This window comes from Lissotriton vulgaris, chromosome 1_1, assembly GCF_964263255.1.
Source record: "Lissotriton vulgaris chromosome 1_1, aLisVul1.2, whole genome shotgun sequence".
Classification (NCBI taxonomy): domain Eukaryota; kingdom Metazoa; phylum Chordata; class Amphibia; order Caudata; family Salamandridae; genus Lissotriton; species Lissotriton vulgaris.
In genome coordinates this window covers 995,967,897-995,995,453 of record NC_141685.1, presented here as the reverse complement: position 1 = coordinate 995,995,453, position 27,557 = coordinate 995,967,897, and the positions used below count along the sequence as shown (strand labels likewise).

The 27,557-nt window shown below is 49.2% G+C and overlaps 2 protein-coding genes across 5 annotated transcripts in view; one reads left to right on the top strand and one right to left on the bottom strand.

The window, feature by feature from the left end:
* Positions 1–27,557, top strand: part of TECR (trans-2,3-enoyl-CoA reductase) — a 286,254-nt gene that overhangs the window by 86,056 nt on the left and 172,641 nt on the right. The gene's annotated exons all lie outside the window — the stretch shown is intronic.
* The window catches only part of LOC147748374 (uncharacterized), a 110,668-nt gene that overhangs the window by 79,777 nt on the left and 3,334 nt on the right, over positions 1–27,557 (bottom strand). For 2 of the 3 annotated variants that reach the window (XM_086960946.1, XM_086960935.1), the window contains one exon: positions 5,209–5,327. In XM_086960946.1, coding sequence (XP_086817072.1) covers positions 5,209–5,327 — 119 coding nt within the window. The remainder of the gene's footprint in view (positions 1–5,208; positions 5,328–27,557) is intronic. The other variant, XM_086960955.1, reaches the window with a different exon arrangement.

Genomic DNA, 27,557 nt, shown 5'->3' with positions numbered 1-27,557 from the left:
CCTTCTCTTCAGGCTCCATGCCAAGCTCTGCATTTTTGGGTTTAAATGCCCGAAGTTCCAACAGCATCTCCTCAACCTCCCGTTCTTTGTTGAACAATTATTTGGGCTACAGTTTGATGGCGAAGATCAAGAAAAACACAGACCTTTCATAATTAATGGGTGCTCTTCAAACTCGAGCTAATAGGTCTTCTGTTGGAGATAGAGAAACCACCAAGGGCCCTTCTCCTGACCACCACATACCTATTAGTATCCACAGCAGTTCTTCCACCGGCAGGGAGATAGGGGCTATACCAAGGGTGGCTACAGGGGCAATAACAATAAATGCAGTTGTATAGGAGGTCTTGGCAAAGGGGCCGCATCTCCAACACTGACTTGCTGTGCCTCACCATCCCCAACCCACTCCATCACACTCACCTGTTGAGGGGAGACATCATGTTTTCCTTAACTGCTGAGAGGAAATCATCTGAGACCTGTGGGTTCTTGCAGACGTCTACTACTGCCTAGAACTGATCACAACTCTCCCAACATCCTACCTGCACACATACCCGCAGCAGGGAACGTATTTGCCTTCTCCAGGAAGAGGTACAAGTGCTTCTCCTCCAAGTCTCAATAGAGAGGTTGACCCCTCTTTATTGGGCAAACGTCATCTACTCTCTTTTTCTTCCTAATTCCCAAGACTGCTTCCTCAGGACAATCCTGGATCTCCAGCCCCTCAACAAATATGTCCTGTTGGAAGATTCGCTAGCACTCAAAGTACTGCCCTTTGGGGGTCACCACTGCCCCAAGGGTATTCACCAAGTCTCTGGTGGTCACTCCTCTAAGTGTGGGTGGCACTCGTGTTTCCTTATCTTGTCAATTGGTTGATCAAGAACGCCAGCAGGCTGCAATGCTTCCCCCACACTCAAGCCCACATTTCCATGCTCCACAGCCTTGGATTCAATATACGTGCTACCTAGGCCCACCTCTACTCCCTCCAAGTCCAGCCTTTCGTCAGATTAGTCCTAAACGCTGCTACAAACAAGTGTACCCTAACTAACCGAGGGTGTTCGCATAGCAGCTGCTGCCTCTTTCAACCCAAACGTCACCACAGTCGGCTCAGTAATGCTCCTCCTAGCGATGATGGCCTCCTGCTTTGCCGTAGTACCCCATGCCATGCTCCATATGTGCCTGTTAAGAGTGCCTCTTGGCTCGATGGCCACAAGCACAGGATCACTGGTAAGATCTAGTGTTTGGTGTAGGCCAGCACCCATTGCTTTCTACAGAGGTGAAACAGCAACAACCTCCTCTTCGCAGACCCTGTCCAGCAGGTGACCATTACTATGGACATATCCCTCTCTGGCTAGGGGGGTCACAGCTAGACAACATGGCATTACGGGGAACATGGGCCCACCACTGCCAAGGGTACCACATTCAGTATCGCAAACTCATAGCCATAAGCCTAGCTCTCATAACCTTTTTTCAGGACATTTAGGGCAAAGTAGTCTTCATCAAGAAATAGCAGCATGACCACCAGGTAATTACCTTCGGGAGAAACTTCTAGGTATTCACCCCAGCTCTCCAGGCTAGTGCAAAAAGATCTGGTACCTGACCATTTACCGCAGCATACATCTCCTGGTGAAGTACCATGCCGGTATAGACAATGACTTTGGCAAACTGCTCAGCAGGGCGAACCAGCAAATCACAATTGGGAACTCCACCCACAGGTCCTACTCCCCTACTTCCACCATTGGGCTGCTATACTGATAGACCTGTTTGCCACCCACGACAATGCAAAATGTCCAGACGTTGCCTCCAGGTACCAACATCCACAGTCCATGGCCAATTCTCTGTGGGTGAATTGGTCAGAGATATTTACCTACACCTTTCTTCCTCTCCCATTCCTTCTGCACGTGATAAGGAAGATTTGACAAACATCGCTCATTCTAATCTTGGTGGCTCCCACTTTGGCTGGACAGCTTTGGTACTCCGCACTCCTCAAGATAGATGTTCATCAGCACTCTCCAGAAGCTGCTCAACAGGCTGGAACTTCTCAAACAAAAGGCAGAATCAGACACTGCCTCATACAGCACAACCTAGCGATCTGACACCAGAAGGTCTTTGAGTTTGACCATCTCTGCCTCCTGCAGTAGTGCATGAGTGTATGGAGTGGCACAGTGACCATGTGCGTTGTGAGTGTAAGAAATAGGTGATCAGAGGAGAGTTCTGCAGCAGACAGCCTCCAGAGGAGGGGAGTGGGCGCATGTAATTGTACAGCACATTGTAGAAAGAAATGAAGGAGCCGACAAGAACTAGATGATAGAAGGGCATATACTATGAACAGATGCTTACAGGAAAGTAACATTTAGTAGGGCGGCAATCTATTATCTACTTCTCTTCGCTCTGTTTAATTTCTTTGTATACTTGGCAAGTTCCCTGAAGCCCTGACAAACGGATATTGAGCACCCACACTAAACTTTAGGACCTCCTACCGAATCACTCCAGGTGCATTGTCATCCACCACATTTGTCAAACGTGTTTCTCAACCTTCGAAAGTTGGATGGCTGAGGTAACCCGCCTGGGTTTCAATCCGTGACCTGTGCACTACTTCCGGCAGCGCGCGCGCGATGTGAGGCGGTGAAGCTCTGCCTCATTAAATGTAGGCATGCACTCTCTTCAGCACTTTAGGCCTGAATATTATTACACGGGCACTGACGGATGGCGGGGCAGCTGTCACCCCTCTTGTCATGTTGCTAAATGCCGGACAGTCCTTGTGCTTGTCCTGTAAGTAGCAGGGTTGGGAATTAGCAGCGCCTTCGTTGCCGTGCGCCGAGCGGCCCCTCGCCTGTCTAGCGAAGTCTCGCATGACAGGAACAAATCCGCCTAAGTCTTTTCCCTAACCCCGTTCAGAATCGCTGGTAGTTTCATCATGTGCCTCTGAGCATCGAAAACTTCCGAGTACCCTCGAGTGATGGGGAACATTCAGGTAATTATCGCCCAAAAATGATTCAAATACATTTAAAATGTTGCAAGTGAAAACCGCAGTACACCCGATTTCTTAGTTTTTAAAAATAACTGCTTGCAAATGTGAGTTGATTTGTGCATGTATAATAAGACGCATGTGAGCAGATGAGAGAGATTGTTTGGTAACATAGATGGACCTAGCGGTGACACATATCCGGAAACATCCTCAAATGAAAGAAATAGTAATTCCATTCTTTAACTCTATTATAAGTTCTTTAATTTTAATGAAGAACATTGTGTTTGATTCTCACCTACAGACAGCTTTTAGATTGCCTATTGTTGAAAAGAAAAGATCCCATTATGTACAGTACCAATGCAATCAGTGGACATTGGGCCAGCCCATTGTTTAAAATTGGTTGACTTTGTGGACACTCTTTGCTTCCTTCTTATTTTATGGCTTTCCTTGCCCTTGTATTTTTTGTCCTTCCTCTGAAGCATTGTTTCTTTACCATCATTTTAATGGATGGCTTTTGTCCTACCGCGCGCTCTCGTTTGATGCTTTCTCACCAAATATCTGCACTCACTGCGTTGCTCCTTCTTAATCCCCCTCTTATTTCGTCCCGTTTTTTTTTTCTTACATTTTTCCCATCTGCCAACCTCGACCCCCCCTGCGCTTACCCATGTTACTGCTCCTCTCTTGGCCCTTCATGTGCCTTTTTTTATAAAAAAAAATTTCTTAGAGCTCCCTGCAGCCTCAATTTGCAGTAGTGTACTTTTTTGTATTTTTCTGTTTACCACTCCAAATTTGACATATGCTTTTCTTGGGCTAGTAGGAAAAAACGACCCCCGTCTCCCCGTGTGTATACGTGGTGACGCATGCACGTTCATATCTGATCATGCTGCTCCGATAAAGAGCCATAACTCATATGTGCGTGCAAGTGGACTCGTACACGCCCCATTTGTTTCTGATGGTGCACAGCACAGCATTGGCAGAAGGAACTAGCCCCCCCCCCTGTTTTTTTTCCACACTCATAGCATTACTAAAGGCAATTGCTGTTCTGACGTCGAGACGTACAGGTTTTGCCTTTCCTTCTTTTAAATGATGGGTTACGTTTGATAACGGTCATGAGGAATCTAGCCTTTCAATTGATGTTAATCGATGAAAATACAGCTGCATATTTTAGGCACAGTTTTCGTCTAATGTGCATGCGACGAAATGTACACTGTGAAATGTGACTCAGACGAAGTGCCATCAATAAAATCGTAGAAATGTGGCAAGCAGGTGCACGCTTGAAAGCTGACCCCACGAACGGCTGGTGGTTAGTAATGGATGTGTACGCAAGGGGGTGCAATTGCTTTTGCGTTACCTCTGTACAACACCAGTTCTCTCAAGAAATCAGTCGTTGAGCGAGGGTCTGTGCTTTTGCAATGGTGACAGATCTACGAAGACGATGGGACGGTTTCCGTCGTTGTTGGCAATACAGATAGACGCTTACCGTCTTGGCATCACTAGCTTCATGTAGGAGGTGCAGTGACAAAATGGCATGTTTACATGGGACGTGTCTGCCCCTGGAATGACCATCAGTGTCATTCAGATTCTAGACGGTGACAGAAGAAAATGTTTGGCAAAGGGTTAATTTACGGAGCCACTCGACAACAGGTATGAAAAGGACCATATTACATAAGTATATGTCTTAAATAAGAGGGAAATTTGACATCTGTTTTTCTCCCATTTTTGTTTAAATATAGAACCTGAGATTATCAATTTCAGAATACGATTCCCATCAACTGCTTGTCCATGCAAGGAATACCCGCTGTTTTAGTTCCCATCCACAAGGGGACTGGTATACTGTGATAGACGTATAGCTTAAACAGAAGACCCATTGTGAACTGAGTTCAGCCCAAACTTTTACAGAATCATTTTCCAAAATGTATTAGTTGAACATGCAGACCTTTTTACATGCAGCTCTAAAGGGTAACTGATATTTTTCACTGCCTTCGTACGCAGGAGAAGGATTCCTCTGAGCTAACCCTTCTCGGAGAGCGTGGCAGTCTCTCACCTGGTGTATGTGTGTGTGTGTGTGTATATGTGTATATATATATATATATATATATATATATATATATATATATATATATATATATATATATATATATATATATATATATATACATTTTTAATCGGGCTTTGTATCTCAATATTTCCATTTCTACACAGTGCAAATAACGGGCGTTAGTATCCCGCTTCATGTTACTTAATATACCAACCTGTGGAATGACTGAAGGAGGAGCCGGTCTTGCTCGATTCAAACTCATGAGCTGCACATCTTCGCTTATCCCGCTGCATGCGTTCACATCTCTGATCCGTGCGGCTTCTTCATGTACTGCTGAAGAAGACGTGTGGATTAGCGATGGGTAGGTGTATTGAAAGGCTGTTTATGTGTAAAAACATATACGTGCAATACATCTGAGGTTAGTTGTACAGAAGGTAGATGCATAGTGCTAAGCTTGAACATAGCTGCTTTGTGCATTGGTCTGAGCATAGCTGTCCAGGTGTGCTGCCTGGCCACAAACTGTATTTCAGATGTGCCGTCTAGAGATGGGCACACTACCATACATGTCCCCAACCTCCATGTTGTACACAGTGCTTCAAATGCGCCCCATTGAGCTTGACACAATATCCTAGATGTGTCACTAAAACTTCCACAGACTGTCGAACAACCTGTTCTTTAACAAAGAAAATTAGCTATTTGTTTCCTCCTTTTCTTTGCGGGCAAAGCATCAAACTAGGAGATTGCAACTGAAGTGAGAAGCACAGATCTAAGATAAGGGCTAAGCATCTTGATCCTTACCATGGGTACATTGCTGAATGTAATGGATTCTAGCCAGTACTCAAAACTAAAACCTGGGCTAAAATTGGTGGCTATAAAAACAAGAATCTATGCCTACGGAGTATAGAAAACCTTTGCTGTGTGCAGGGATGTTCCCAGTCTCTCAGACATGGTGGCATCACCAGACGAGCTAAAATATTTGTGATCCAGATCAGGAATATAAATGTAATCAGCTGTGTCATAGCAAAAGGCTTCTTCTCTTCTTTGGTCATAGTAGTGAAACAGATCTCATGGGCAAACCCCTAATATGAATTTGACCATGTGTTCGCCAGACTTGGATGCCTTTAGCGCAGCCTGGAATTTTACACATTAACCGGATTATCAAGTCAGCTTGTAAGTCACAGGAGAGTGCTGTTTCACCCAGTGCCTCTGGTACAAGCCGAACTCCGGAAATAAAAAAAATAAGGAGTTATTGAAATGGTATCTGAATGGGTGTTTCCGTGGTTTTCAAAATGAAGGCCCAAACAACCAGGGTCGTGAGTTAGATATGTGATTGCCAAACAAATCATTAGATGAAGGGGACACCTGATGCCAATTATTTATAATAGTATTAATCATCCTGATGGAGCCAAATAATTTTCAAAACTTGATCTCAATTCTATGTCAGGACCGGAGGCTTCAGATTATGCTATATCTTCCTTCGCTTTATTACCATAAAGACTCCACAGCAGCTTAGGAAAAGATATAATAAGAACAAAGAAATGCTTTAAACATAAAGCATTGACGTAATGTTCAACAAATCAAACAACAACTCCCAAGAGTCTCTTTGCATAACAGTAGTCCATAGTCCTTCCACTCTGTCCATCATCACTATATAACCAGACTTCTCATCATCTTCCTCCTCTTTCTTCGCTGCTCCCGCAGCCAGATAAGTGCTTTCCTATATTTTTCCCTTTTTCACTGTGATTGATTGTATTGTGTACGATCGTTGGGGGGACTCATTGCATGGTTTATTCCCTTACAGAGTCCCCAGTTGCGGGAACGTTCTTCGTTCCTACGCGACTTTATCTCCCACTTGTGTGCGGTGTGTACATAGACCGCCAGGGGGCGGCCTGTCGTCTCGCCGACCCTTCGGCGCGTCTCCGCAGTGCCAGGAGCCGCGCCGTGGAGTCTGCTTGCGCAGGAGCCAGCCCTCGCGTACCCCTCTGACACCTGGTGCCCCGGGTCTGTAATTTTCCTACTCTTGACGCCCCGTTGGGGTCTGTATGGCGGCTCGGACCGCGTGAATCACCTTCGGGTGTCCCTTATGCACCTCTTTATCCAAAGTGTGGCCTAGCGCGCTTGAGGGGTACGAAGACCCGGTCCCGGCGAGGAGGGTCTGCGCGCTTGGGGGTTGGTGCAGCCCACCTGCCACGTCAGTTGGCCCAAAACGTGATCGCAGCCGCTTGCCCTGCCCACATTCGAGAACTTTCTCGGTTGCCGCCCACTTGGGTGCCCCACATTTGCCCTTGGTTCCGAGATGGAAGGGGAATACGAGGAGGAACCCTGCCCCTATCTGCAGGACGACAAGTTCTACCAGGCGGTGGACAATTCCATCTACCGCTGTGTGACGGAGGTGGTAGGCCCCATGGAAGACCGCCTTTCCGCCCGCATCGTGGAAGAGTGCGCGAAGCTGGCAGCGGCGCATGTGCCTCCGTCCCCTGAGCTCCCGGGGACATCCGGCGGGTTGCCACCCGCCCCGAAGAGGCCTTGTAAGGAGGGGCCGTCATCGGAGGCCCAAGGGGTGGACAGGGGCGCTTTTGAGCGTCTTCGTGACGCCTTCCTGGCTAAGGCGACAGCGGTGCCCCCTACACCCTTGGTGGATCCTGGTGCTTCAGGGGACGTGTCTACGGCCCCCGCCTCCCCAATCTACGACTCTCCGGACACGGATGACGACGGGGAGTCGACCCGATCTTGGCTTCCGGCGCCCTCTGCCAAGGAGATGCCCCGGGATGAGTCGGGCATGCTGGACCCGGACGAGATAATCCATCCCCGGTCCGCAGCCTGGGCACCGGGGGAGACGGTGGCGAAATTTGTCGCGGGCAGGCTGCGCAAGCCCCTGGAAAAGGAAGCGAGGGGTTGCCTACGTGGGGAGTGCCCTCGGCCAACTTTGGAAGGGAAAGTGGCCATGACCCCAGAATTGGACCCCAAGATGGCCACCTTCCTGGCGAAGTTTATGAAGGACCCCAGGAAGGGGATTGACCGGTCCTGGCGGGCCTGCCAGGACAAATTGTTAGACGCGGTCGGGCCCGCCACGAAGATCCTCGACATGGCGGAGGAGGCTAGCGTGAATGGCACCGCCATTTCGCCGGAGGTGCTCTCGAATTGGGCCCAGAGGGTGATTGTGTTCTTGGGCAACGCCAACTGTGCCCTGTCAACTGAGAGACGGCGTTCGCTCCTAATCAAGCTGGACCCGAAGTTGGGGGACCTGGCCTCGTCGGAGGCGGGTGCTGTGGCCCAGGGTGGCCTCTTCGGCGAACCCTTCATCAGGGAGCTGGGCAAGTTTGTGAATACGTTCACGTCGCTGGATAAAGCCCAGTCTAGCATCAAGAGGGTGTTCCACCAGCGTTTCTCTGGAGGGGCCGGTCGCGGTAGGGGCCGCGCGATCGGCCGTGGTCAGCAGACCAACAGCAGAGGACAAGGCTCCGGAAGAGGTCAATACCAGACCTCTGCCAACTATACCAACTTCTACCCCACCAGAGGACAGCGCTTCGGTGGCAGATGGTTCAAGAAGAACTCCGGTCAAGGGAATGCCCCCGGTAAGTGTACTTTGTTTGGATCAAGTTCCAATTGGGGGGCGGCTGGCAAGCTTTTACGAGGAGTGGGAATTGCTCACTGCCGACGCTTGGGTTTTGCAAACTGTACGGGGTTTCCATATAGAATTTTACGACCAGCCCACTCAAGCGAGGCCCCCGCGCCCGATGGTTTTTTCAGAGTCAGACGCGCGGTTGATAGACGGGGAGATCTCGGACTTGCTGCGCAAGGGAGCCATCCGTCTATCAACGCGCCACCCACATGGGTTCCTCAGCAACGTCTTTTTAGTGGACAAGACGGATGGGGGCAAAAGACCTGTGATCAACCTCAATGAGTTCAATGGGTGGTTGGTCTACCGTCACTTCAAGATGGAGGGTATCCACCTCCTTCGGGACGTGCTCCTCCCTCGGGATTGGATGGTGAGACTGGATCTCAAGGACGCCTACTTGGTCGTCCCCATCCACCCCCCTCATCGTCGTTTCCTACAATTCCTGTGGGACGACAGGGTGTTCGAATTCACCGCTCTGCCGTTCGGTCTTTCCTCGGCCCCTTGGTGCTTCACGAAGGTCCTCCACCCGGTAGTGGAGTTTCTCAGAAGTCAAGGGGTCCGTATGCTAGTGTACTTGGACGACATCCTCCTCATGGGGCAGTGCTCAGAGGTACTGGCGGGCCAACTGCGTCAAGCCGTCGGCCTGCTCCAGAGATTGGGGTTTGTCATCAACCGCTCCAAGTCGGTTTTGGTTCCCACTCAGCAGATCACCTTTTTAGGTTTCGTGGTGGACTCGGTGCAGGCGGTCTTGAGCCTGCCGGGTCGGAAGGTCGCAAAGATACGCCACCTGCTTCGGCAGACGATCGCGAGAGATCGGACGTCCCTGCGACATATCGCCAAGGTGGTGGGTCTTCTCTCGTCCTCCATCCAGGCGATTTTCCCAGGTCCGCTGCACTACAGGGCTCTCCAACGCCTGAAGGCGCAACACCTGCGCCGTGGGATGAGTTACGATCAGTGGGTTCCCCTCACGGACGAAGTGAAGGAGGAAATGTCATGGTGGCTGTCTCACATGGAGGCATGGAATGGTCGGGCGATCTTCGGTTCGGCTCCGGACCTGATCATAGAGTCCGACGCCAGCAGGTCGGGCTGGGGCGCCCGGTGGGGGGATTTTTCCACCGGCGGCGCCTGGTCTTCAGAAGAACAATAATTGCATATCAATTGTTTGGAGCTCCTGGCGGGCTCCTTCGCAGTTCGTTGTTGGACCAAGGATTCGGTCAGAGCTTGTGTCCTGTTACGGATGGACAATGTTTCGGCGGTTCGTTATGTGAACCATCTAGGAGGTCCTCGTTCCCGCGCCTTGGCGGACTTGGCGAAGGACTTCTGGGATTATTGCCTGTCTCGTCACATTGCGGTGACGGCGGAGTACCTACCAGGCCAGTGCAATCAGGTAGCGGACTGGCACTCCCGACATCTCAGGGACGCCAGCCAGTGGAAACTGGATCCGGAGGTCTTCCGGTGGCTACACTCCCTCTGGGGTCCCTTCTCGGTGGACCTCTTTGCGTCCCGTCTCGACCACCAGCTGCCGCGGTTCTACAGCTGGAGGCCGGACCCTCTAGCGGAGGCCACGGACGCGTTCTTACAGGATTGGAGTCGGGAACAGCCGTTTGCGTTCCCCCCGTTCTCCATGATAATGCGAACGGCGGCTCAAATACGCCGCCAGGGTGCGGAGCTGGTGTTGGTTACGCCGCTCTGGAGGTCGCAAGTATGGTTTCCGGTTCTTCTGGAACTTTCTTGGGATTTTCCAATCCTACTCCCTCTGTTTCCTCTGCTCCTGACAAATCCGGATCAGGAACCGCATCCCCTCGTCGTGCAGAACTCTCTCCGCCTCGTGGTGTGGAGGCTCTCAGGAGACGCTGGTCGCTCCCGGGCCTTTCAGGGTCGGCTGAGCACTTGCTCTCCAAAGCATGGGCCGATAGTACGACGAAGCGTTACAGATCCGCTTGGCTTAAGTGGATGCGTTGGTGTTTACGAAGGGGTCTGGATCCCTTGGTCGCGGGCCTCGTTCCCGTGCTGAACTTCCTGGCGCATTTGGCCGACAAGGGCCTAGCGTATAGGAGGATCAATGCTATTCGATCGGCGATTTCGGCTGGCCATGACAACATCGATGGCCATCCAGTAGGGGAACATCCTTTTGTGTGCCGGCTTCTGCGAGCTATCCGCCTCGCGCTGCCTCCGGAACCCAGGTACTCCGTCCTTTGGGACGTCAATTTGGTTCTGAATTTGTTCCTGTCGTGGCCGGCCAATTCCTATCTGTCTCTTAAAGAGCTGTCGGCGAAGTTAGCCATGTTGTTATGTTTGGTTTCTTGTAGGCGCGTCTCTGATGTGCGCGCGCTGGATGTCTCTGCACGCATCTTTTCCCCGGATGGGGTTACTTTTACAGTAGGCCGACGCACGAAAACGTCGTCGCGTTCTATTTCATATCCAGCTTTTCTTGACACTCCTAAGTTGTGTGTCGTGCATTGCCTCAAAGCATATGAGGACCTGACCTTGGATCTACGCCCTCCGGGCGAGCGTCAGTTGTTGATTGCCCTGCGGAAGCCACACAAAGCTGTCTCCTCCCCCACTATTGCTCGGTGGGTGCGGTGGGTCATGCAAGAAGCAGGCATCAATACTTCTCTCTTTGGAGCACACTCCGCCAGGGGGGCCATGGCCTCTAAGGCATTCTCGGTGGGTGCTCGTCTGGAGGACCTAATGCGAGCGGCGGATTGGTCCTCGGATTCCACCTTCAAGAGGTTTTATTTTAAGCCGGTGGTGGATTTGGCCCAGTTGGTGGTAAGTAAGCTTTGAACTAGCATAATCTGAAGCCTCCGGTCCTGACATAGAATCGAAATTTGCCTAGCTTACGTAACGGTAAGTTTCAATTCTATTAAGGACACGGAGGCGAGGATTATCCCAGTCAGGCTACAGTGGTGTCTCTACCCACCCGTATGGCAGTAAGTAAAGCGTTTTCCTTTACATTGTCGGCACTGTGTTATTCACTGAATGCTCCTCGCCTTGTTGTCGCATTCCTGGACCACCTCGCTGATGCTGTTCCTTTTTTGACAGACAACGACGGTGCTAAACAGGACCAATGAGGCTCAAGCGTGATCTGCGCGAAGAAAGAGGAGGAAGATGATGAGAAGTCTGGTTATATAGTGATGATGGACAGAGTGGAAGGACTATGGACTACTGTTATGCAAAGAGACTCTTGGGAGTTGTTGTTTGATTTGTTGAACATTACGTCAATGCTTTATGTTTAAAGCATTTCTTTGTTCTTATATCTTTTCCTAAGCTGCTGTGGAGTCTTTATGGTAATAAAGCGAAGGAAGATATAGCATAATCCTCGCCTCCGTGTCCTTAATAGAATTGAAACTTACCGTTACGTAAGCTAGGCAAATTTCGATTCTGCTTATCACAGGCTACTGTTGGATGAAAAAAGACAGTAGATAACCCAATTTTAAAAGCTCATCGGTATAAGATGCCACAAAAGACTGCCCTATGGAAACTCTTTGGCAGTGGAGTAGGTACAGAATGCCCACAAGGAAGCACTTTCTGGCTATGACATCTTGTTCTTCACCAGCTGGATCTACCAAAAAACATCACTGCCCACTAAAGTCGACACTTCAAATAATCTAGGGCTGCCACTTCACTGTGCATCTCTGCATTTGAAAATTTTTGGGAAATGACTTCAAATTCAACTACTTTTTTTCTAGTGCAGAAGTAAGCATCGCCCGCTAACAGTCATAGATGTCAGAAATGTAAGATGTTAACATATTATTGCAGATTTCTCCCTAACCTGGCAATAATGTCACAGCCGTTTAGACAGCCGACTAAAGTGAAGTCTCCCTCGGAATTTGAGGAAGAATAGTGCCTGCAATCTTTACAGTGTTACAATGAAATATCTTATCAATAGAAACACTGAATTGGTTGTGGATGGTCAGCTTCTTAGGCATAAGAGCAGTGCTTGTACCAGAACAGCGAAGAGACCACAACAGAGCAGTGACCTCTCAAATTGAGATGTAGGCTCTTTCTATCAATTGAAGCTGCTTTAACTTTCGTACTTGTATGGACATCACCTTCAGGTAATCTCCAACCATATGTGTCTAGTACCTCTCTTAGCAGAATCATTCTCCCACCATCTCATAGTAAAATGGCGGCAGCTTTGTAATCGGAAGCAGTCCCAATCGAAACACGACTTCCCTGATGAAGGCCTAGTGCCGAAATGCATTGGAAGGATTGTTGTGATTTATTTTAAATGAAGAATTACATTTTTTTTTATAACCGTTCTTATTTGCATTTTCTCCAAAACTGAACATTGCAGTCATCTCTACAATAAAGTGCACATCCCCCCCCCACTCCCGCCATCCCCCCATTCTGTACCCATTTTGAAGCATACATTTCACACGTAAAAAAGATCACAAGATGGACTCTCCATATTATCATCAAGATCACAATTATCGATAAATCTCTCTGTCCTCCAATATGCACCTCTCATAGTGGCCCATTACAGTCCAGCATCTAATCCGTGATAGCTCCTCCATTTCCCCCATACTTTGCGAAATTTCATAGGGCACCCCTTGCTTTGTACGTGACTCTCTCAGCCGCCATATACATATCTAGGCCTCTCCTCCATTCTTCTAGAAGTGGTATCCCTGCTGCCCCCCAGTATTTCGCTATGTCTCTCTTGGCCACTACTAAGGCCAGTACCAGGAAGGTCAGCAGAGGGCGTGGAAGATCTACATCAATTGTCATGCCCAATAGAGCCAGCTTTGGGTCTGCCTGTAATTTACTCTCCAGGACTGCCGACCGTTCCGTAAAAACATCCGACCAGTATCCCTGTATTTTAGAGCATGACCACAAGACATGAAAGAAGTCCCTCCTGGGGTCCTGGCATCGTAAGCACTTAGTATAATCTGTCTTCCCCATTTTCTGGAGCCTCACCCTATCAAAGTAGGTTCTATGTAATACTTTAAATTGGATAAGGCGGAGTCGGGATTTAACTGCCACCTCTCTGGGATGTGTTAAAACCAATTCCCAATCAATGTCTTCAATAACACCCACGTCTGCCTCCCATTGCTGTCGAAGCTTGGCCAGGTCGCCTAACATGTTATTCGTAAGGGTCTAATAAGTTAGAGATACCGCCTTCTGCTGGATGTGTTCCTGTAGGAGCCTGCCTTCAAGTGGGGCGAATTCTGCCAGGTCTGCGGTGTCGATATTCTGAGCCCCCCATGCATGTTTCAATCTAGTGTATTTGTATCTCTCTGTGGGGTGTAGGCCGAATTCCGCGGTCAAAACCGCAAACTATTTCAGTTGCCCTTTGGCAATTACATCTCCTAGTGTAGAGATCCCTATGTCGTCCCACCTCCTATAACCCGTTAGTTTGTGAAGCTCCGTCAGCCATGTGCAGTGCCAGAGTGGTGTTTGTCTTGATGGCTTCCTGTCACACCCCATACGTTTTGTGGATGCCTTCCAAGCAAGAAGGGTAATTTCAGTTGCCGGTAAAAGACGTCTCCGGCCATACCCCCCATATAAATAGGAAAGAATATGTCTGGATGCTAGTTTGTGGCGCTCCAGTGCATAGGAGGGATGGTCTGCCTGTGCGTGTATCCATTCGTTGATCGGGACCAAGTGTTCCGCCCAGTAATATGCCTCCAGATTCGGGAGTGAAATCCCCCCCGCTGTATTGGTGCCTCTGTAGGGTGGTCAATGCCACCCTGGGTTGCTTACCCAGCCATATAAAGGCCCGTAGGTCTGCATGTATCTTGGGGAAGACTTTTGGGGGGAGGGGATAATACTCATTTTGAAGGGCGTACAAGTACTTGGGGAGAATAATCATCTTGTACATAGCCGCTCGGCCTAGGAGAGTGAGTGGGAGGAGTCTCCAGCGGTCCATATCTGTAATGGAGTTCACCATAATGCGCTCAATGTTACGAGTGTACGAAATATATATCTATCCAGGGTGAGATACACCCCTAAATATTGAAAGCCCTCTGTTGTAGTGAGCAGCCTTCCTGGAAGGTCTGACCAAGCGTCCCTCCCTGCAGGGTCGTATAAGACCGACTTATGCCAATTTATTCGGTATCCGGCATGGTCACCGTATAGCTCCAGTTCATGAAATAACTGCGGCTTCGACGTTTCCGGTGAAGTTACATACAAAAGTACGTCATCCGCATAGAGCGAGATTTTTTCCTCGCTCACATCTCCTTCGGTCCGTTGAAATCCCCTGATGTCTGAATTTTGGCGAATCCTAGCCGCTAGGACCTCTATCGTTAGGGCGAACAGGACTGGGGAGAGGGGGCACCCCTGTCTGGTCCCTCTTCGTACTTGGAATTCTCGCAATAGGACCCCGTTTACTCTCACCCTGGCCCTCGGCTGTATAGCAATTGTACCCACTTCTGGAATTTTGGTCCGAAGCCGAATTTCTGTAGGACGCCCTCCAAGAACGGCCAATGTACTGCGTCAAAGGCCTTTTCCGCATCGAGGGACAGGAACCAGTGTGGGTCTTCCCTGTCCCGGACCTCTTGCAGCCAGTTGGGAGTGCGCTTGAGGTTCAGTCTGGTGGCCCTGTCTGGTATAAATCCAGTCTGATCAAGATGTATCAGCTGTGATATCACCAAGCGCAATCTCATTGCCAGGATAGTGGCCAGTAGCTTCGTTTCCGTGTTTAATAATGAGATTGGGCGATAGGACTCGCAGAACTCTTTTGGTTTGCCTTCCTTGTGGATAGGGACAATGGTAGCCGGAGTCAGGTCAGGGGGGAGCCTCCCGTCCTGCAGGGCATCCTCATATAGGCCCTTCAAGTGTTTCGCTACGAGGTCAGCCGTACGTTTAAAGAATTCGGCTGGGAAACCATTAGGACCTGGTGTTTTCTCTGGTCGCAATTTGGCCAGGGCCTCAGATGTCATCGAGGGTAATATCGGAGTCCATCGTTTTTGCGTCCTCAATGGACAGAGTCGGTAGTTCGGTTTGGTCCATATATTGCATTGCCTCTTCACGTGTCCCTAAATTTCTAGCCTCATAGAAGTGCTCATAGTGATCTGCAAACACCTCAGCTATATGCGTGTCTGATTGGAGTATCGTTCCCTGAGTGTCTTTAATCTGCTCGACCCATCTCTCAGCACGTTTTTTCTTGCTAAGCCATGCCAGGAGCTTACCAGACTTGTCCCCTACATCGTATAGGCGATGTAGGGTAGCTAGTGCTTGTGTTTTCGCCTCTCCTGTCACAAGTTATCTATATTGTGATTGTCTATCTCTGAGTCTCTCGAGTTCTGGGATTCCCTTTCCAAAGTTAGTATATCCTGTTCTATGATTTCGGCTTCAGAGTGGAGCTTTCTTCGTTCCTTCGCTAACCTATTTTTCGCCCTATCCCTCATGACTGTCTTTAAAGCCTCCCATAGGACCACCTTCGAGGTCACTGAGCCCTCATTTTCCGCAATATATACTTTGATATCCGCTCTGAGTCCCCGTATGACATTTGGGTTCTGCAGATCCCATGCCGTCCGGTGCAACTGTCGCATATCCCCCTGGCGTTTCGCCCCCTGTCTAATCAGCAGTGGTGAGTGATCTGAGACTCCTCTGGCCTTGTATTTTGCTACGTCTTGCAGTGTCAAGTGCTGTCGGGCCATAAAGACATAGTCCAGTCTCGAGAAGGCTTGGTGGGCGCCCAAGAAATAAGAGTAAGCCCTCGCCTCCGGGTGTAGCCACCTCCAGGCGTCCTTGAGACCTAGATTGGTCGACCATTGGGACAAGGGGGTCTGAGTCCCCACCCTCTGTGTCGTGCCTGTTCTATCTTGCGTGACATCCAATACGTCGTTAAACTCTTCCCCCTACAATCTGTATGGTATTGGCCGTTTCCAGTAGTATATCTGCTACCTTCTTCAGTTTCGGCGGAGCATAAACTGAAACTATAGTATAAGCACATCTATTCCACATCCCCTTGATAGCCACGTATGTTCCCTGGGGGTCTGTCCATGTCTGTTTTATGATAAATGGAGTGATCTTTTTCAGAATAATGGCAACTCTAGAGTCTGATGTGTATCCTGCATGTGCCAGTAGTTTAAAACGACCTCTGGTTAGGAAGCCGCTCTTAGTACCTTTGAGATGGGTTTCTTGCAGTAGCGTGATGTCCGGGCCTAGACGTTTCAGATACGAGTTGACCAGGCCCCTCTTAATCTTACTTCCCAAGCCATTTACATTCCAGGACAAGATGCTAATCCCTCCCTGGCCCTCCCCGTGTGTGTCATGGTCACCTAACATGGTTTGGGCTTTGTGTAGTCAGGCGGGCAGCCCCGTGTGGTAGGCGGTCCAGGAATTCGTGTATTGTGTTGTGACGTGTTCATGGGCGATTCTAGTGATGTGGGAATGACGTTCAGTGCGGAGGCGCAGCATAGAGCACCAGAATACTTGACTGCAGTTAACCAACTTTTCCCCCCTTCCCCCCCAACCAAGATCCCCTCAACAGAACTGTTTCAACTGTCCCCCCCCCCCCCCCCCCCCACCACCCCTCCCCACCTTTCCCCCCCATCCAGCCCATCTGTGTAACCATTAACCAATAGGACTTTCAGGCGGTAAAGGTCTGTCGCCCACACTCAGGATCCCAAATCAAACTATACCCAGGATTCAAAAGAGAGTTCCACCAGGGCTATTGTCTTAGTGAGTGTCCTGTGTATCGTGTCTCGTCTTGCTGAAAGTGAACAAGACCTCAGGACTATCAGCATTACCCCATGAACAGTGATCTGAGTCAATAGAAAAGAAAGAGAAATAAAAGTGCTTATAACTTGCGCGGCACCAGCAGTGGCGTGCTGCTGCTACGGATGTTAGGTCCAAACTTCCTCACGATTGCGAATCTTGCGTTTCAATGTCCTGTTCATCTGTCCCGCCAGTAGCTCCCTGCTCCATCTCGCGGATTGCCTCAACCAGCGGGTGTGTTGAGCGGTCCGTTGGATCCTCCATTTCCGACAAGTTTGTTGTCTAGGCCTCCGGTTTCGGTATCATGTAGATGGGCTAGGCCTCCGAATCTAGTTCCCTGATCCCTGGGGTCAGCGGGAGGCGCATCGCGGCCCCCTCTCCCTCCGCCTGCTGCATGAGGGTCCGTATAAGGCGACGGGTGTGAGCCCCGCCGCATTCTCGGAATTTGGGACCTTTGAGTCTTACGCGAGTTCCTCCGAAGGTTTCCCGCCGCCAGTTCTGTTCGGATTCTACAGCCTTCCTCCTCCGCTTCTCGAAGTAGGGGTCTCTCTTCTAGCCATTGCCAGGCCTCCTCGGGCGGTAAAAGAAATGGGACTTGCCTTTGAACAATACTTTCAGTTTCGCCGGGAAGAGCAGCATATACGAGATATGGAGATCTCGAAGTTTCGCCTTGACAGAGTCATATGATCGTCTGTTTTTGGACATCCTGACTGTAATCAGGGAAAATCATGATGCTCGTGTTCTCGATTTTAAGTTCTCCTTTCCTTCTGGCTTCTCGGAGGATAAGGTCTCTATCGGCATAGTTCAAAAAGCGCGCAATTATCGCCCGCGGTCTTGCCCCCTCAGGCGGTTTCGCCAGCAGCGCCCTATGCGCTCTTTCAATTATGAAGCAGTTGGAGAACTGGGCCTGCAGGAATGTGGTTCGTAGCCAGTCCTGCAGGAAGGCCGCTACATCTGTCTTCTCGATGCCTTCCCTGAAACCTACGAATTGGAGGTTGTTTCGCCTCGCCCTGTTTTCGGCGTCGTCCACTTTCCACAGCAGTTGCCTGTGGGACGCCTGCAACTCCGCCATTTCCTTACGGAGTGTTGAGAGAGTCTTCTGTTTCACTAATTCTGGATTCCGCCGTGGTCACCCTCTCGGTGAGATTCCGGAAGTCTTGGCGTAATAACAGAACCTCAGAGCCCACCTCGCCTATTTTGGTCTCAAGTGCTGCTCTAGAGTCCTTGATATCTGTCCTGGAGGCCTGGATCGCCTCCAGAAGCATGGTCGTGTCCGTGTGTGTTTCCGGGAGGCTCTTGGGCATCTCCTTTTGCGCCCTCGCCGTGGTGTAGCTCTCGAGTGTATCCTGCCTAGCTGGCCTTGCGGGCGGATCTCTCTTCCCCATGTTGCTCCTCTTGTATGGCTAGGTGTTCTTGGGGATATGTAGAGCGCCGGAGTTGTATCAGGCCGTGTGTCCCGCGTGGGGTGTGTCGTTTTTCACCAGGCAATGGCGACGGGGTGCCTCCGGAAGGTTCAGCTGGGTGGGTTCAGGGATCCAGGCCTGTGCGGCCGAAGTGGGTCCCCTGCAGTTGGTCTCACTCTCAGGCCGTATGTCGATTCCCGGAGGTAGGGGGCAGCCACGCGGTCATGCCGGTCTCTCAGCCCCGTGATGGATATTCCTCTGCGTCCCCCCAGGCCAGTTCACTGTTTTCGTCCCAGGGGTCGGGGAGTGTCCCACCCTTAGTCTCTGCGACACTTCCCGTCGGATTCGCTCGATCAGCTCGAGCTCCTCTCCCGGGGTAAGGGCCTCCAGGGGTCCCCTCCGGCTGATTCGCTCTCCGGTCTCTGCCACACTCCAGACGGGCACCCGCCGGATGCAGGGGTTCGGTGTGGGTGCCCGATTCCTCCTCAGCCGGATTTGCCTTCCCTCTGGCTCCGATGTCTGGGGAGCCCCCCGGCAAGAGTCTATGATGCCTGGGTGGAGTCAGAACCAGGCCGTTGGTTTTCGCCCGGTCGCCATCTTGCTGCGGCAGCACCGCTTCGGTGCTCTCCTCTCCCCAGCCGATTGCCGGTCGTAGTCCGGCAAAATACTCGGATTTGCTGTAGTAAAGGTATCAGGGCTAGCTTAGGTGACAGTTTTAGGCTGTTTTAGGAAGTTTTGGAAGGAAATAAACGTCGGATCAACGCAGCATACCGGGAGCCGAGCCGAGGCACGTCTTACTCCTCCATGCTGCTGGCCACGCCCCCCCCCCCGAAGAATTACATTGTTGAGAAAATTTGAACAAACATTGAATTTCCATGAGTATGAAAAAAATACTTTGTATACAAACAAGAAACGTCTTTCAAGAATAACTTTATTGATCAACTTTCGCTGGAAGCTTCCAACATTTGAATCTGCCCAGCAAGAAGATTGTAGCAGGATACAATATCCCACCCATCTGGAAAACAAATAATCGGTCTCCATTTCAGGGCACCTTCTTGGGCGTCCAACAAATTACACCACAATGGACAGCCCTCTCTCCAAACTACTGGCTTATCAACAGAGGAGAGAAAGGGACAACAATGATGCCATCAGATTGGGGGGGGGGGGGGACAATCAGTAAAAATGTAAGTGGGAAACGAAGTGGTGGTGAAAGACCTACATCTAGGAGGTGAGTTTAGGACACCCTTCAAAAGTGAACCATGGGTAGAGCGCCACAGAGGCAAAGTGGTCACAGAAAGACGAGGAGAAGAACAGAAGTGGGCCCCTGTTTAAAAAAATTGAAGGGCGATTACCCAATTGGTGACTCATCAATGACAAACAGCGACATGCAGAGCTCATTGAAAGACTGGAAATGCTAGACCTGCTAAGAAAGGTCATTCACTTGGGGCGCTTCCACAAATGGTTGTGCTGTTAAAGTTTAAAGACACGACTGGAACGACCATCAACGAAATGGGCATAAATAGGACTGGCTGGAAAAACTACGTGTTTGGATAACAAGATGTTAATAAAGCTGCAGCCTTTTTGCACCATCGCCGAATTGCGTCATATGCGAGCATGAGGAAAGTGGGGTGGGAGCTCGTCCACTTGGAAGGGGTTAGAAAGCTAGGGGCAAGATGAGGTACATTTTATACAACCGACCCAGAAATGCACACGAAATGCAACAAAGTAGTTAAGATTGTGTAACTGTATTGTTGTCAGATCTCTTTTCTACCGTGAATTGAACGCCTTTTACTTTCCAAACGTATTAGAGTATACATTAAAGCATAGTCATCTCTTGGTACCCTTAAATGAGACCGTTCCAACCAGAAGAAAGAGACCTGTAGCACGCAGTAGACCATATTGTTCATTTGAATTGGGCAGCTCGCCGTTTCATGGGCACGTCTAAGTAGGGCCATTTAGGTTGTATTTTGCGTGTGCGTCCTAGCCACTTTGCGGGACGGAGAGCGCTGTATGAAGATTTGTTTATTTGCCCAGATGAATACTCGAGGGACACTTGCCCAGATGAATACTCGAGGGACACGTCTCCCAAGAGTGACCTACGTGAGCCAACACAGCCTGAAGAGCGGCGTAGCTAATGTTGCTGCGTCACCTGTGGGATAGGTGCATTTATGGAGCCTGGAAGCAGTGCTTGAAATGGAAAAAGTGCCGGTACTCTCTAATTAAAAGTATTATGATTCCCTTGAGAAGTGCAGTTGCTCTCCTTCTCAACATAAAAAAAAGTACTGCCTGTGAGTGATTGTGTACTGAAGAGGATGAGCCGCGCGATGTGTGTTCATGTGCTACGTAGGATGGACACAGCTGTTAATACGGGACAAATTGGGCTGCAACGATGTCTCCTGTGCGCACATGCTGAAAACGGGCTCCATCTGCCCCGCGGCTTCTGTTTTCACCTCTGCCTTTACAGCTTTCAGAGGTTTGAGGTTTATAGTTTAGATGGACGTTGGGGTCGAAAGTCTATGCGGTATAAACGTGGGCAGAGTCTAAGATTGTTTATGATAAAAGAGGCATTTCAGCTGCTGGACGAGCCTTTCAAACTTCCCCTACGAGCCACTGTACGGGTGAACCCGCTTAATTGTCTTTGCTCTTTACACGTACAGAGTTATCTACAGTAGGTAGGCGTGTACAGAGCGCAGCCCACCCGGAAAACACCTCATGCCCGTTGTAAACTAATTCAGTCAGTCAGTCAAATTGGCTTTATTTCGATATAAAAATATCTTAAAAAGCAGTTCATATACATTACAGTAGGGATAAAAAGATAAAAGCCTAGCCATAAAATACAATCATACCAAATACAATAAAAATGGCGGCAATACATTACATAAAATGGTCGAACAGGATGACCTATATTAAACAATATACATTAGCCTTTTTGACCTAATCATCCACGCCCATGCTAAGAACTTGGCTATACCACAGACAAATAGGGGCCGTGTATCAGACTTCAAAATTCTCAAAGCCACACTATAATGTCTGGTGCCCAACTTTTTGCACAAGGGTTTTAGCCACCTAGTGCGCGGAGCTTTATAGGCGGGGCATTCAAAGAAAAGGTGGGGCACCGACTCAATCCTAGAAGGGCAAAAAGGGCAGGAAGATACAGTTTGTGCCGGGATCTTCCAGCGTGCGGTCAGTTCTCCCATGGGGAGGATGCCTATTCTGAATTTAAAATATAGAGCCCTATCATTAAAATAATGCCAAGATAGGGTTCCCGTAGGGCTACATCCTTTACTATTAAAATTTTTCTAGCGGATTTACATAAATTGGGATCAATGTTTCTCCAACTCGTTACCCAGTTCCAGTACAGTCTTTTTAGAGCTGACTTGGGAGGGGCGCACCTGGACTGCCAAGCCTCTCCAAGACCTAACTCACCTAGCAAGTGCTTTACATCCATTAACCACCTTATTTTTAACCAGCTAGACATAGATAGTATTTCCTTCAGCCCCTCTGCATAGCTGTCAAGTTCAGGGATCCTCCAAATGCGGGCCCAGAGAAGAAGGGGTCTCAGTCTCGCCTGGTCTTTAATGGAACGAAAGCCCATGTTCAGGAGCAGTGGGAGAGTAGGTGTAATATTGGGGAGACACATTAAGTGCTTCAAGAATTTGGTTTCTGAGCAGGATAGCTGATCTACATTCTGCGCTCTCCAGAGCTCTGCCCCGTATAGCGCCGCACTAACGCATCTTGCCATATAAATATCTAGCAACGGGGCAATAGGTTTAAAAGTGGATAATCTCTGTTCCTTAAGGAGAGCAGAAAAGGGGGTGGTGATGGACAGAGTATCTGAATTAAGCAGAACACTCCTACCCAGTCCAAAGATCGGGGCTTGATCCATCACCGTTTTTTAGCTCACTGCACCATCCCAGCTCAGAACCTGGCTATATGCTAATTAGTCTGTCCCTGGCCCAGTGCATCATGGGAACAGGGCAGACCAAACTACCAAGCCAATTCTTATACTGGGAAGGAAACAAGTTTCCGAGGGGCCGGTTTCTTGCATTTCAGCCGTCTTCGGCCCGGCTTGCTTGAATCCTGATGGTGCAGTGAGCAAGGGACTCACATCTGAGTATACCCTTCCACACTTATGGTGGACAAAACGATTCAGATCCCTTGCTCACTGCACCACCAGGATTCAAGCAAGCCGGGCCGACGACGGCTGAAATGCCAGAAACCGGTCCCCGGAAGCTTGTCTCCTTTCCAGTGAAGAATTGGCTTGGTAGTTTGGTCTGCCCTGTTACCATGAGGCACGGGGTCAGACTAATTTGCATATAGCCAGGTTCTGAACTGGGGTGATGCAGTGAGCTAAAAAACGGTGATGGATTAAGCCCTGATCTCTTGACTGGGTATGAGTGTTCTGATTAACTCAGATGCTCTGTCCATCACCACCCTCTTTTCTGAATCCTTAAGGAGAGCCCCCACCACCCTTTTGTGACTCAATAGCATTTTTTGGAGATGACTGTTCCATCTCATGGTGTCAGAGAGGCGGATACCTAAATAGTCAAACTCCTTAACTCTTTCTAGGGTTACCATATTCAGTACTGGCGGCCGCCCAAGTTTTTGGAGTGTTCAGAACCAAATATTTTGTTTTTTCAGTATTGATCTTTAGGCCCCTAGTCTCACAAAAAGATTGGAAGCTGTCTAGGAGGCTCTGCAGACCAACCAGGGATTTAGAAATCAAGAGGGTGTCATCTGCAAATAATAAAGTGGGTATTCTCCTCCCCGCCAGGGAAGGTGCGTCAGCAGGATTTTTTAAAAGATGCTCCACCACTCCATTCACATATAATGAGAACAGAGTGGGGGCAAGGACGCACCCCTGGCGGACACCTCTATTTACTGTTATTCAAGCGGTCTTTTGGCCCTGGTTGCCCCACCGGACCTGTGCAAAATTTTCAGAGTGGAGCTTCATTATTAGTGACAGTAAATATGAAGGCATTCCCAAATCAAACAATACCCTCCATAGACACTATGGTCAAAGGCAGTCCCCAAATCGATAAACACGAGATACAGACTGCCTTTGCCCAGTACAACCACCTTCCAATATAACATCAGCAGTCGAAACGACTGCTCAATGGTCCCGGTGCCCGACCTAAAGCCTGCTTGGAAGTCGGACAGGATCCTATTTTCTTCTGCCCACTGGAGTAAACTCCCAAGGACTACCTTCCCTGCGACTTTTTGCGATGAATCAATTGGGCTTATGGGCCGGTAATTTGCTGGGTTGTCCCGTCCCCCTTTTTTAAAGATTGGGACGACCTCAGCACCCATCCAGGATTCCTGGAGTGTGGCAACATGATAGGCTGCATTAAGCAATGATGCAATAAGAATCCCCCAGTCTGACAAGTTAAGGCGAAGCAGATCTCCCGGTATACCATCCGGTCCTGCGGCTTTATTAGGTACAAGAGATTTGATGGCATTCTCCACTTCTTTAACAGTAAATGCTAAACCCTCCCTCAGCCCTGGGGTGCCTAATGGTGGTAGAGAAAAGGGGCCCAACCCATCTTCCACAGTGGTAGTATAAAGGCGGGAGAAGTGCTCAAACCATGATACCTCAGGAATATTACATGTGATAAGTAAGTCAGAGGGCCTGTTCCTTGATCTCACCAAGTCCCAAAAGCCCCTAGAATCCCTCCCTAGACTAGCCGCTTTCAGCTCACACCAAAACTGATTTTCCCACCCCTTCTTGGCCTCGCTAATAGCAGCCCTATACCTCTTCCTGGCAACACTAATCAACCCGATTTTCTTTGTTTTGGCTGCATTGATTAATTCCCTTTTTGCTCTCCGACAAGTGTAAGAATACCATCCTGGATTACCCTTTGGACGGCCCCGTTCCCCTACTTTGCCATCTCGACTGGCTATAATAAAGAGATCTCCCAAGGTTTTAATAGTGTGGCAAAAGAGGGAAGATACCTCCTGGGTGTTCATACTAGTAGACTTCAGCCTAATTAAAGTTTTGGACAAAATTGACCCTATTTCTAATACCTTTCCCTCATCGATGACAATCTTGTCCCATTTCCCGTTGTAAACTAATTCAAGAACTAGTCAAATCGAAATGTAAGTAGAGGAAGTTAGAGACTTATCCGATCGGATCGCCCTTCTTTTGCTTTTACCTGGGCACAGGCTGAAATGAAATTCCTGCAAATGAGAAAGTTTCAGTTTAGAGTTTGGAGTCAATAAAATCGCATGAAAGATGTCCCCTTCTGAAACTCCCGTCCTCCGATCTTACAGCTCTTCATATCTGCCTTTCGGGGCCCTGTTGGTCAAAGTACACTTTTCTTAGTCCCTCATCATGTGGCCTGGTATTGCCGAGTCCCTCCCATCGGTTGAATTGTTGACCCCGACACTCCCCTCCAGACAGAGATCCAGGGATGTTTTTTTGCAAACTTCCCCACCCCACCCCTTTCCTCAGAGGCACCTATAGTAAACAGAGATTGGATTAGGGGTCGGATAACCCCAGACATATTTTATTAAAATGAATAAAGCATAATTAAGAATTATTAACACAATTTGTATACGCAGAAAACCCAAACATATTCAATAACATTTCAAATTACACATCTTTGATGGCTAATCTAAACACAAGTCTAATATATAGCCATACCTAACCTAAAACTGGAATATGTACCTTTTGTTTTCTGCGTATCCCGGATGAGTCTACTTGCAAGGTCATGACTATTCCCAACTACTTGCCAGGTCCCCCTTTAACGGAGTGACCTTGCGCAAGAGGCCCATCTGTCCATCTGCCCATCAGATTCCTTTCCGCATGCACCCCATACGCGCTCCAATACTACATCCCAGTGAATGATGTTATGCCACGTTGGCGCCCATGCGGGGTTGGCCCAGGGGGCCTGCCGGAAGCAGCACTTCCTATCCCCCGCACCCTTCAGCCTACCGGCCGTAAGCGCCCCCTGTCCCACACCAGGCGTCCCCATTAAACTATGGGATGCCTACTAAGAGATGTAAAATTGACCTAGCAATCATGAAACCGGGGCTTCCTGAAGTCCTCTGGCGTGTGGGGCTGGCGAGGTGTTGTATTCTGGAGCGTAGCGACGAGGAAAAGACTTTCCCACCGTTCTGCGGCTCTTTTTATTGAGCCTTTGCCCCCAGAAACTGGAAAGAACAGGTCCCGGCAAGATCCAGGACCCGTTTCGCCTGCGTTTGTCCCGGAAGTGCTTAGAATGCTTCAGGGGCATGGCCAGGCAGCCAGTGGGTGTGAGCGGGAGGTGGGCGCCGAGCGTGTCATCCAGCACTGGCTCTGCCCTCGCCAAGGAAGCATCCCGGGGACCGGCACAACCACCATATTGGTGGTGTGACCTAGTTCCCGGTGGTGCCTTGGAAATCTCTGTAATTTGATCCTATCATGCAAGAGTTGTGGACGTGGAAATTAACACAGCGCAGTAAATGACGCTGTGCCACTGATTTGTGTGGTGAGAAACAGAACATGTTTTTTTTTCCTTTTGTTTTTTTCTTCCTGCAGCATCCATCCAGTCATCTTTTCTCTGTTTCATCTCAAATGTTTTCTTTAGCTGTTCGACTGAGTTAGGTCATCAGAGTGTAAGGTAGAGATCAACAAATGTGATGGCAATGCATCTGCTAACCACTCATGAAATTATTTAAATTTTTTTTAACTCACCTGCACCCATTCCTAAAGAGTCCAATCTTAGGTAAAGCATTCCAGCCCAGCCCAAACTACCTTTGGTACTTAGCATTCTTCCATCAGATATACCAAGCAGCACCAAATAATGCACTGGGAATGCATGAATCAACCTTATCTACTGGGATTAATACACTCTGGTGCATTTCACTGTTTTTAGCTTGCATAAATGGCCAACCATATGAAAATGTGTCTAGGTCTAACCCCAGAAGAGGCAGTCCAGCCCATACTGCTAGACCACACTGGTGGCCATCCGAGTAGTCTGAACAGTAGCACAAGCCGCGAGACACAGCTTTCGTTAGACATTTTTAACCCTTTCGCTGCGGCAACTATTCCGCCGCAGCGCTAACGGTCGCAGGGGGGGGGGGAGGCGCGCGGGTGAGCTCCGCGGGTGACAGAACCGTTCCGTCACGGCTCGCGGGTGAGCTGTGCTCATGACGGAATGGTTCCGTCACGGCCCCGCCCGCTCAATTAAACGCGCCGCGCAGGCGAGACGGAACCGTTCCGTCATGAGCATAGCTCACCCGCGAGCCATGACGGAACGGTTCCGTCAATAGCCTCGAAGAGGTTAATGCAATCTGTGATATGGGCATGGACATGGACCAATAAGGATGTTGTCAGTCTGTCTCTCTCCCCCTTTTATTTTTGATTCATAGTGAAAATGGTATTACTGTAAGTTTGCATTGCAAGATGAGCCCTGTTGTAGATTAAAAATGGCTAAAGTCCAGCTGATGTCCAAATGGAGGTTCAGAGAAAGAATAACGTTCTGGGTGATGGCAAGTGCTGTAGGATCCTTCCATGCATAAAGGATGTTTTTATCCTCAAAATTTTACTCTAGATTTTGGCAGAGGTTATGAATATGTCCCTACTTAAGCACATAGACCTCACTCCTGTGATGCATGCAATCAACTGCTCTTTCACAAGGAATCCCACAATTGCCCCAAGGAGCCAGCCACCTGCCAGCTTCTCAAAAACCTCATGAATAACAGCCGGGTGGTAGAAGGGGAAGTATCCAGAACACTTGTGGGCACTGTAACACACCACAACCCGCTTCGGATTGCCAGTATGGTTCCAAACGAATGATTGGGACATAAAGTGCTCTAATGTGTGTAAGAGCGGGATATTCTGTTTTGCCCAGAGATTGGACACCTCGCACAGCTGAGATAACTCGAAGCCTG